General features: G+C 49.1%; 1 protein-coding gene across 1 annotated transcript in view; it reads right to left on the bottom strand.

Annotated features, from left to right (window-relative positions):
* The window catches only part of SPATA18 (spermatogenesis associated 18), a 53,171-nt gene extending 41,046 nt beyond the window's left edge, over positions 1-12,125 (bottom strand). The window contains exon 1 of the mRNA XM_006164380.3: positions 11,926-12,125. Coding sequence (XP_006164442.1) covers positions 11,926-12,012 — 87 coding nt within the window. The 5' untranslated portion in view covers positions 12,013-12,125. The remainder of the gene's footprint in view (positions 1-11,925) is intronic.
* Between the last annotated feature and the right edge of the window lie 11 nt (positions 12,126-12,136).

The following is a 12,136-nucleotide window of genomic DNA, read 5'->3' on the forward strand; positions in this document are numbered from 1 at the left end:
AAAAGGGCAATGGCTCTGTTCCCAGCCTCAACGTCACCACTGCCTCACCCAGGCAGAAGCTCCCGTAGCATCGGGCCTGCCCGTTCCGACTCCAGCACTCTCCCTGATACCACCCTGCCTGCTGCATCTGGCCGTCCCTCCTCTTCGTTCCGCTCAGCTCGCTCCACCGCAGCCACTGTCCCCAAGCCCAGAGGACCGCTGTCCTGGGGCCTTTCCCTCCCTCTATGGGAGCAGCCTCTACCTGTTACCAGTCAGCTACGTCCATGTATGAGAGACTGCTCATCAAGACTCTCCACCCGTGTACCCTCGTGCCTACTTTTCTTCCCACGGTTTACTACAGGGCCACGCACTCACCAGAGAGAGACAGAAAAAGTGAGAAGTACTCCTTCTGGTCATGCCACAATCCCTTCTCCATTCTCCAGATTTGGGGCACGCACACATGCGCCCAATGTGATTTTCAAACCACCAGGACTTGAACCACCCAGTCGGCCACGTGGGATCCAGCCTCCTTAACTCTCACTCCACCAGCTGGTCCCATACCTACTTTTTTATTCATAACCTTGAGTCATCTTCCACAACGTAAAAGAGAAAACATGATTAGTACATTTATCACTAAATTAATGCAATTTGTCACTAACCATCTTTAATCAACTTTCTATTTCAGTTCCAAAACCCATTTCAGTACAAAATACAGTAACTTCCACTTCAAGAAACCCCAGTCTCACACATACACACTGTGCTTCGTATACGCAGGGTCTTCCAAAAGTTTATGGAAATGCCTATTGGGGAAAAATGATGGCCTTACCACCCACCACCACCCCGGCCACACAGTTGTCAAACTAAAATACTGAATTTTAGGTAGGAGAAAAAGGAAACTATGTTTACCCCCAAATTTAGCAAGGCTTCTCTACTAGATTCCATAGTGACTGGACCTGTATAGTTAGTATTTCTAATGGACTTATTTCACTATTTATCCCCTTTAACTATTGAGCAATGATCATGTTTACATGAACACATTTGTCCAATATGAAAATAGGAAAGTCAAATAAAAAATGTATTGGCGGGAACCACCAGTTAGCATAATGGCTATGTCGCTGGACTCCCACATAGTCAACCGCGGTTCGCTTCCCGGACCTGGTGGCTTAAAACTCACATTGGGCGCGTGTGCATGCATGCCCAAGATCCCGAGAGGAGAATGGAGGAGAACGGATTGCGGCGTGACCATCCCCCCTGGGGGGTGATTTCTCGCTTTCTGTCTCTATGTCTCTCTCTGTCTGTCTGGCGAGCGCACGCGCCCTATAGCGAAAAACCTCTCAAAAAAATTTGCTATAGGACATGAAAGAGAGAGAGAGAGAGAGATCACCCCCCCCAGGGGGACAGCCATGCTGAGATCCCTTCTCCACTCACAGCCAGTACATTTTTTTTTTTTTTTGAGGGATTTTTGCTATAGGGCACCTGCGCTCGCCATTCTCCTCTTGGACGCACCCACACGCGCCCCGCGTGAGTGTAAGCCACCGGGTCCGGGACGCGAACCGTGGTCGACTACATGGGAGTCCAGTCATGTAGCCATTACGCTAACTGCTGGTTCCCCCTATAGCAAATTTTAAAAAGAAAAAAATGGACTGGCTCTGTAGCGTAGTGGTTAAGCATTGGGAGCCAGATCCCACATGGCTGATCATGGTTTGGATCTCATTTCTGGTGGCTTGAAAAAGAGGCAGAGCACTTGTGCATGGATGCCCAACATCTTGACAGGGTGAGGAAGTGCAGGAAAAACAACTGCGACAAGACCACACCCCATTAGGGGGCATCTTCTCTGTCTCTCTAGCAAGGGCATGTTCCCTCTGTCAATTAATTTAAAAATAAAACAGGGAACAATGGGTGGAGTAATAGTTAACATCACTGGACTCCCACATGGTTAACCATGGTTCGAGTCCCAGATCCAGTGGCTTAAAACTCATGCTGGGCCCATGTCCATGCATGCCCAAAATCCTAAGAGGAGAATGGAGGAGAGGGGATTGCGGCATGGCCATCTCCCCGGGGGGTGATTTCTTGCTTTCTATCTCTCTTTCTCTCTGTATCTCTCTAGCAAAAGCATGTGCCCTATAGCAAAAATCTTTCTCTCAAAAATAAAGAAAGAAAAATAAACATCAAAAAAGTTGACAGCCTCTTTATCAAAAATAAAATACTCTCCCTTAACCATGTGTCAGTTTCTTTCGCAGCCACGCATTCATCACTAGGAGTTACGGCAGAAAGAGTCACATCAATTAAATAGTCCAAGTGCTCTCTCACAATTTTCGGTCCCCCTGACAACTGATCGGTGCCACACCATTAATTCTGACCAGGGATAGATGATGGAGCAGAGTGTAACTCAGCATGTAATTTGCAGCAGGGGCCTGACTGTGGTGCAGTAGAGGGATGCAACACTCCGGGAGGCTGAGAAGGTTCCAGGTTCACGGCAGGAGGCCTCCCCCAATATGCTGGGCAAGTGTGACCCCCATCCAGGATTGGCTGAGATGGGGGTGGATTGAGACAGGAAGACTCTATTGGGGTACTATCTCTCTCTCTCTCTCTCTCTCTCTCTCTCTGGCTCATGAAATAAATAATTTAAAAAAATGAAAAATAACAGCAGTGGAAGTTCCCATCTCTGCCCCTACAGGCCTTCAAGGTCATGGGATGCGATGGCAGCTCCACTGGATGGAAGGCAACCAAGTCAGCGCAGGAGGAGAGCGACCATCAGACCGAGTGTGGGCAAGAATCAAAATCTCTGCTCTGTTGAGACGCTGAGATGTGGGGGTTGACTGTTCCTGTAGCTTGGTCTAGCTGGCAGGAAACGAAGGTCCCAAAGGGAAGAACCTTCCCAAATGGAGAAGTAGCCAGCTGGGCGCAACAGTGGTGCAACGGCACCCCCAGAGGAAAGTTCTGGAGTTCGCATCCTGGGACCTCCCTGAGCAGACCAGGGACACACACGCGCACACATGCACACACACACACACACACACACACACACACACTCCTGTGACCCAAGTCTGCTGGGATGACGGGTGGATCGCAGTGCACAAACCCTGTTTGGGGTGCCTATCTTTCTCTCTCCCGTGTTAGAAATAACCTTTAGGAAAGAAAGAAAAAGGAATGTAGAAGTAAGTTGGCTGAGGGGAGGGCAGAGGAGGGCAGAGGAGGGCAGGGAGTCTGCCTGAACACACCGTAGCAACCCCGACCACCTGTGGGCCAGCAGGCAGGGCTATGTCAGCACACGGGCAGCCTCTATTTCAACCACAGAGACTATTCTAAAACAAACAGAAAAAACGCCTCTTTAAGTCTCCTTTCTGTGTCTTGCTATCTAATATCCTGTTTCCACTTGTTGGTGTGGGTTTCTATAATAGAGAGGAATGTATGAGAAAGTCTTGCATTACCAGCCCTTCCCCCCAACCCCACACTCACACATTAAATAATCAGTTTCTAGACTGTCATCTCCTGATGTCCATTCTCTTATTTATTTTCTTTTTTTTAAAAGAATTATGTATTTAATTTTATTATTATTTTTAAATTTGCTATAGAGCCCAAGAGTGAGAAAGAAAGTAAGAAAGCAAGCCTCCAGGTCCAGGACCCGAACCATGGTCAGCCATGTGGGAGTCTAGCGCCTTTACCACGACCCCACCTGCTGGGCCTCATTATTTTGTTTTAAGAAATGTAGTCATCCTGTCTTGGGATAGGGTGATTAAGGGTATAGTAAGGTTTTTTTTTATGTTTTTTTGTTTGTTTGTTTGTTTTTTACCACCTGTCACTATGATTATATAGAAAAGATAATAAATCTCCGAGCACCTGACCCGGGTTAACTCCCTAGTCCACAGAACTTGGAGAGGAAACAAAGCAGCTCGGGGGAAGGATTCGGCCCTCCTCTACCTGCAGCTAGCGTTGTGAGGTTCGTTTCTTTCTCACATTAACGTCTCTATGGAGCAGTCAGGCCCTCAGAATTCAGTTCTGCATGGGTTGTTTAAGCCATTGGCAGAGCTGGTCAATGAAACCATACCAACGTCCCATGTCAGGCTGTGGGTATTCGGGACGGCGTAGTCTTGCCTGCATCTTAAGGTGCGTTCTCAGTCTCTGAGCTTGTTTACTGAATGTGCCAGGCTTGTTTAGAAAAGGCTGACTCGCACGATTTCTGGTCTGCAGTACTGTATCACCCAGCCCCATCCATCCTCCCAGAAGTTCCCCATTTCCCCATCCTGGGACAGCTGGAGAAACCTTTCTGAAGCACAATCCAGGCATGTCCCCTTCCTGCATAACGCTTTCCTGAACACACCACCAAGGCTCTTCATGAAATGGGCCCAACAGCCCTACTGCTCAGCCTCACCCCACTTCTCTCCCTGCCTTGAACTCTGCACAGCCCCCATGGCGCTTCTCTGTGCCTCCTTGCTTTCTGCACGTGTGCTTCCTGTCCCTCCTCCTCTCCCCAGCTGGAATTTCAACTTGAAGATGTAGCTCACCGCCGCCTCCCAGCACCTAGCACAGGTAGGCACATCATAAGCTCTGAAAAAAATATTCCTTGAATGAATAAATTAATAGACACTGCAAACATTGTGAGTCTAAGCCACTGTGCAGAAGCTCAATACTCATTCATAGAACAAATTATTACTCTTTTGGTGGCTGACTCAGTTCTTGTTTCACGGTTGAACTGAGTCAGTCACCAAATTCTAGGGATTCTTTACGGCTCTTTCACCAACACTCTTAAGAACCACAAAGGAGGAAACAATTTCTGAAAATGATGTGTTCAAACCAGGCTGTCCTTGAACTTCAAAGTCTTTATCAGCACTTGGGAGGAGCCTTACACTAAATCACCATCTTTCTCATAACTAAATGAAAATAAGTTGGCAATGTTTGCTGTTGTTTTTAGTATTTGTTTCTCTAGGAGGGATTGAAAAATATCCCTTTTTGGAATTCAAAAAGAAAAGTAACTGGGGCCAGCAGGTGGCATAGTGGGTAAGGCACTAGACTCCCATGTGGCAGACTGAGGATCGAGTCCCAGATCCAGGTGACGTGACACTCATTCTGGGCACAGGTGCAGGCATGCCCAAAATTCTGAGAAGAGAATGGAGGAGAAGGGATTGTGGCATGGCCATCCTGGGGTGAGGGGCATGATTTCTCATTTTTCTGTCTGTGTCTCTCTCTACCTCTCAGCAGGCACATGTGCTCTATAGCAAAAATCTCTCAAATAAATAAACAATCAAGCAATTAGTAGTTTTTTCCTAGGACCCAGAACACAGCTGGATGTTATAGAATTAAAAACAAGCCGAGTAATAGAAAACAAAGGCTTTCGGGCAGAAAAATCACATTTATCAAGAATTCACAATGAAACAAGTTCTGCGGCACAGCTAAGAGGTTGTGTATGAGATGTTGGCGACTATGGTGGAGGTGAGGACAATGGATAAGAAACCCACATGAGGGAAATACAAACACTGAACAGGATTTAACTGTTCATCCAAATAATGACTGGTTGGAAGAAAATCAAAATGTTGAATTGTGTTTTAATCTAAGTCATTTATTTTCCTTGAAAATGACTTTTTCCCAGGGGAATGACCGGAATCATGTTTTTAATTCTAAAGAGAACATGTGGTCCTTTGTCTTGCTAACTAAACCAATGTGGTCACAGTCAGCAAAATCAAACTTCCACAGCAAACATAATTTACAGCTTTTAATAAACAAATATAGGGCCAGCAGATGGCTTAGTGGTGAAGGTGCAGGAGTCCTACATGGCTGACTGCGGTTTGAGTCTTGGACCCAGCAGCTTGGAACTTACACCCATGTATGCCCAAAATCCCGAGAGAAGAATAGAAGAGAAGGGACCGTGCATAGCCATACTCCCTGGTGGGTGATTTCTCACTTTCTACCTCTCTGTCTTTCCAGCAAGCACACATGCCCTACAGCAAAAGATCTATCCATAAGTAAATATATACATGTATGTATGTAAAATTCTCTACAACCAACATTTTAACAAACATACGAGGTGACTTCAAATACTTTGTGGAAAGTGGAATTAAAGTACAAGTTTAATTTGGGGCAAAACATTTTGAAACCCTTGCATACCATTTTCATAATACTCGTTGTCCATGAACTTTTTGAGGCCTGTCTATCACTTACTACCACAATGAATATTCTTCATCTCAAGGTTTTAAGTCAAAACTCCAAAGAACCAAAAGAAAAAAATCCTTTCAGTAGTACAGGAAAGTGCTCAGCAATTGACCCAAACGCACACCGCAGATGATAAGATAGAGAGTAAGTGCGGTGTGCCTTAAATTTTATGATAGGAAGTATACAAGTATCTCTTCATCCGCTCTCTTTTGCTACACGGAGACAATCTTAGGCCCAGCCAGTGTGACGGGAGGTGGGGCTCTGTGTGAGGCCGGGGCCACGTGGGAGGCTCAGGTTTAGATCCTGGACCAACCTGAACAGGCTGACTGGGAGGACGGCAGAGCATCATAATGAGCTCCTGTCCAAAATAACCTCTATCAGGGCCAGCTGGAGGTATGGTGGATAAGGACACTGGACTCCTCACATGGCTGACCGCGGTTCTAGTCCTGGACTTGGCGGCTTACATTCTCGCTTCCTCTCTCTCTCTCTCTCTCTCTGTCCCTCTCTGGTCAAATTTAAATAAATAAATAAAGTTAAATAAAATAATCCTTGAAAAAAATTATTTAATAAGAAAAAAAACTAACGACCTCTCTCTCTCTCATTGAAAATAAAGCAAAACAAGCAAATTTTGCCCCAAATGGAAATTTTGGCTTCTGGTTTTGATTCACATTTAGTACAAGATGAATCAAAGACATTTGGGATCATCTTTAACTCTACACTGGATATGTGGCTTTATGAGAAGAAGTGAGTCACAGGACACAGGCTGGGCATTCATCCGTCAGTAAACATCTGTCAAGCTAGGGCCAAGCGGCATTCTGAGCACCGCGGATACAAGGAGCGGAATGAAGCGGAAACTGCCCTCTGCAGCTTACCTTCTAGAGGGGGTGCAGGGGAACTGACAATACACGAAATAAGTGAGGACGAGGCCCAGGTACACGGAGACTTCAAATAGTTCACGGAAAGTGAAATTAAAGTACAAGTTTATTTGGGTGCAAAAATATTTAAAAATCCATGCATTTTTTTTTTCATAATATATTTTTCTATTAACTTTTGAACATTGTCCAAATTAAGGAAGAAATCCAGCTGGGACCCAGCTGTGGGGGTGCCGTGACCACTGGGTGATATCGGGCCCACGTGGGAGACCCGGGTGTGGCTCCTGGGTCTATGTGAAGATGCAGGGTGCACCTGTCATCTTGGCTGGCTGGGAGGCTGAGGGTCACAGTGGGTGAGACTGTTAAAGGGGCCTCTCTCTCTCAAGAAAGAAATAAGTACATTTAAAAAAAAAAAAAAAACCAGAAGTGGGAAACTAGGAGTGAGGGTAGGAGACGGTGATTTAAATGGATGACCACGTGAGCCTCTCTGAAAAGGTAACATTTAAGCAAAGACTTGAAGAAATGAAGAGGCAAGGCTGTCGACACTGCCCTCAGGTACGGACAGGCGAAAAGCCTTCCAGACAGAATACCCTCTGCCAGATGCCCTGCGCAGGAGCATGGGTGTCATGCTCCAGAGCAGTGGGGTCCCAGAGGACCCGTACTGGCCACGGGTGACCATTCGACTCTAAACTGTACTTGAGTGAAGGTAACGATTCCGTTCCTCAGGGTGCACCTGCCCTATATTGGACAGAGCAGATATAGAAATCCCCATCATCCTAGAAAGTTCTGTTGGACCGTGCTGCTCTGGAAAGAGCCAGGGGCCAGCAGGTAACATAGTCGTTAAGGTACTAGGCTCCCCATATGGCCAACTGCAGTTCAAGTCCCGAATCCAGTGGCTCAAAACTCACACCAGGCATGTGGGCATGTGCACCGAAAATCCTGAGAGGAGAATGGAGGAGAGGGGGCTACAGCATAGCCACCCTCGTCCAACCGGGAGCGTGATTTCTCACTTTCTGTCTCTGCTTCTCTGGCGAGTGCATGACCCTATAGCAAAAAATGTCTCTTACAAAAAAAAAAAAGAAAGAAAGAAAGAAAGAAAGAAAGAAAGAAAGAAAGAAAGAAAGAAAGAAAGAAGGAAGTCCAGTGTTGCTGGACTGAGTGAGGAGACAGGAACAGATGAGGGCAGGAAGGCTAAAGGGGGACAACCATGTAGGACTGCAAAGGCCACCATTGGCACTGTGGCCTTCATTCTGAGTGAAACAGGAAGTTGGAAGGTCATGCCAGGTGAGTGATTTGCTCTGACTTGACATTTACAGGAATCACCTTGGGTTACCACTAAGGGGAACCAGCAGTTGGCGTAATGGCTATGTCACTGGACTCCCATGTAGTTGGCTATGTCGCTGGACTCCCATGTAGTTGACCACAGTTCGAGTCCTGGACCTGGTGGCTTAAACTCATGCTGGGCACATGTGCATATGTGCCCAAGATCATAAGAGGAGAATGGAGGAGAAGGGATTGTGGCGTGGCCATCCCCCCTGCGGGGTGATTTCTCACTTTCTGCCTCTCTGCCTCTCTCTTTCTGGCGAGCACACGTGCCCTATAGCAAAAACCTCTCCAGGGACCAGCAGTTAGCATAATGGCTATGTCGCTGGACTCTCATGTAGTCAACCACGGTTCGCGTCCCACACCCGGTGGCTTAAAACTCACTCTGGGTGCGTGTGCATGCATGCCCAAGATCCCGAGAGGAGAATGGAGGAGAAGGGACTGCGGCATGACCATCCCCCCTGGGGGGGTAAACAAACAAACAAACAAACCTCTCCAAAAAAAAAAAAAAATCCAGGGGAAGGATGATGGAAGGTGGGCACGGGTGGCAGCAGTCAGGGTGGCAGAAAGCATTTAGCTTCTGTGTGAATTTTGCCGTTGGAACCAGCAGGTTATGCTGTGAAAAGGTGTGAAGCAGGCCGTGATGAAGACGAGTTCCAGAGGTCTGGGGTCGGGGTGCGGGAGAGGCGGAATTCGGTTTCAGGCTGACTTGACTTGAAGGTGACCACAGCACTCACTGTGGGGAATGGCCCTCAGCCAGTGGGAGAAGTGGGAGCTCGGCCAGGACAGGCCTGACCTAGCACGGATCTCACACAGACACGAGACACTGCGGAAAGAAGGGAGCCAGGAGTGGAGGGCGCAGAACACACGTGTCCACGCTGGAACATGACAGAGATGCCAGAGGCTCGAGAGAAATGACGGAGCCCAGGAAATGGCACAGGTTTGGAAAGGCTCTGGTCTCTGCTGTACAGTGGTGAAGAGAAAAGACACAAACTCTTTTTTCTTAGGTTTTTCTTTTTCTTTTTTTTTCCCCTGCTGCAGGGTGCACATACTCGCCAGAGACAGTGAGGACTCATCCCCGGGAGGGAATGGCCACACTGCAATCCCTTCTCCATTCTCCTCCTGGGATTTTGGGCATCCACGCACATGTGCCCAGTTTCAAGCAGCCAGGTCCACGACCCAAACCATGGTTGGCCACGTGGGAGTCCAGCGTGATAACCACTATGCCACTTGCTAGCCCCCAGAAACAGTTTTGATGAGTACTGAGGGATGGGGTGGTACAGAGACATGAACACGTAACAGTGAAAGCCATTGCCCGGTGTTCACAGGGAGTTTCTAAAATGGACACTTCGTTCATCCCAGCCAAGTGCTAGTGTCACTTATGCTGAACATTGTGACAACATAACTTTCAAAATTCACATGTCAGCTCAGACCCAGGCGATAAAAAGGGGGGAACGCATGAGTTAGGATTTGTTATTCTTAACTTCCTGAGACTAGATAACAAATAAGTACATTTTTTTTTTGAAGAGGTTTTTTCGCTATAGGGCACGTGTGCTCGCCAGACAGACAGAGACATAGAGACAGAAAGCAAGAAATCACCCCCCAGGGGGGATGGTCACGCCGCAATCCCTTCTCCTCTATTCTCCTCTCGGGATCTTGGGCATGCACGCACATGCGCCCGCCATGAGTTTTAAGTCACTGGGTCCGGGACGCGAACCGCGGTCGACTACGTGGGAGTCCAGCGACATAGCCATTACGCTAACTACTGATCTCATGAGTACTTTTTTTAAAAGAGAGATTTTTGCTATAGGGTCATGCACTTGCTGGAGAGACAGAGAGACAGAAAGCAAGAAATCACTCCACAGGGGAATGGCCACACTGCAATCCCTTCTCCTCCATTCTCCTCCATTCTCTCCTCTGGATTTTGGGCACGCACGCACATGCGCCCAGCATGAGTTTAAACTGCCAGGTCTGGAACTTGAACCGCAGTCAACTACGCGGGAGTCCAGCAACATAACCATTATACCATCTGCTGGTCCCCAAATAAGTACTTTTAAAAGTGGAGCCAGCAGGTGGCATAGTATTAAGGTGGTGTACTCCCACATGGTCGCCTGGGTTGGAGTCCTGGATCCTGGGGCTTGAAACTCACTCTGGGTACATGTGCATGTGTGCCCCAAATGCCAAGAGGAGAATGGAGGAGAAGGGATTGCAGCATGGCTATCCTCCCAGGGGGGTGATTTCTCTGTCTCTCTGTCTCTCTGGCAAGGACACGTGCCCTATAGCAAAAACCTTTCAAAGGAATGGTGGAGAGAGGCCAGAAGATTGGTGGGGGTTAAGGTGCTGTATACCACATGGCTGCCAGCAGGACCCCATGGCTTGAAATGTGTGAGAGCCCAAAATCCCAAGAAGAAACTGGAGAAAGGATTGCATCCCCTGAGGGGCGATTTCTCACTTTCCACACAACCCCCTTCTGTCTCTCCCTGTCAAGCCCAGGGACTCTAAAGCAAAAACTAAAAATAAACAAAAGTGGTGGGGAGAAGCCAAGTCTTTCCTGATAAAGAAATAATTTCTGATTTTCCTGAATCCTCGGTGGAGAGGGAACAGTCAGTGCTGGCCCTTTTAAGGGGAGCAAAGAGAGTGAGCACTAATACCAGAAAGGGAGACTGAGGAAGCCTCAGCCGCCTTGAGCGCCCCCTCCGCCCCCTCCGTCGGGAGTCCAGGTAGTGCTTGCATGGGAGCCCCAAGGAGTGAGACCCACCCTCATCTAGACCCCCAAACTGCAATCCGAAAGGGAACTCCTGCTACCATCTCGCCCAGGCTCTCCATATAGAGGTAGCAGCAGAGGTACTGGACCCAGAAAGGTGACATCCAGTTAGCTCCACGGAGAGCCAGCCTAGGGCGCCAGGGCAGAGGGCAGGGGCTCAGCGCAGTCCATGTCCCTTTCTGACTCCTCGCTGTCCCTGTCGCGTTGAGTTGAGAGGGACAGGTCAAACCTAAAGCAAATGCGAGCTCGCTTGGCGTTCTACTTCCTATTTGTGGGCAGGGGGTGAAGATTTAAGAAGTGAGGGGTGTCTCTGGATTTGGTGCCGCGGTTAGGCTTCTGACAAACGCCGGGCAGAGGCCTCCGCAGGGCTGCCTTGGCGCTGAAACCGCCGTTAACTAAAGCCGTGCTCACAAAAGACACCACAACCTTAACACGGGACGGTTCCACTGACGTCCGGGCAAGAAGTCCCGAGCAAAGTTATAAAAATCCATTCCGATACACGCCCAGGGGACCTCGGGGGTTGCGGAAAGGCAGGAGCAGGGGCAGGGGGCGGTGTGGATTGCGCTGGCGAGGGGGCTGGGGGCGACCAAGGCCTGCAGCACCAGACCAGTCGCCAAGGTTCCAGTTGCTAGGGCCGCCAGCGTCCTTAGTTACCGCGGGGCGAGGACGCTCTCCAGCCGGCAAGCCCCGCGCTCCGCAGAGAACCGGCCCCAGGGCACGCGCCCTTCCCCCCGAGCCAGGTTGGGGGCTGAGGTCCCCTGGGGACATCTGCAAATCCCCGAGGAGCCGCCGGGGCGTGCAGGAGCTCGGGAGGGCGAGCCCGGGGCCCCACCGACTCACGTTGTACTCCCTGAGCCAGGGATCTAGCCTCTCCTGCAAGGATCTGAAAGATTCGCTGGTGATCAGTTTCTTTAGGTTTTCCGCCATCGCTCGATGTCCGGCTCGGCCCGGGTCCGGCAGATGGAGACGTGGAGGGGAAGGCGGCGGCCTCCGCAGAACCGCGGGTGCTGGGGCAGGGGGGGGGGGCGTTCCGGGGCGGCTCCGAGGGCGC

The sequence above is a fragment of the Tupaia chinensis genome, unplaced genomic scaffold, assembly GCF_000334495.1.
Source record: "Tupaia chinensis unplaced genomic scaffold, TupChi_1.0 Scaffold143615_1, whole genome shotgun sequence".
Lineage (NCBI taxonomy): Eukaryota > Metazoa > Chordata > Mammalia > Scandentia > Tupaiidae > Tupaia > Tupaia belangeri.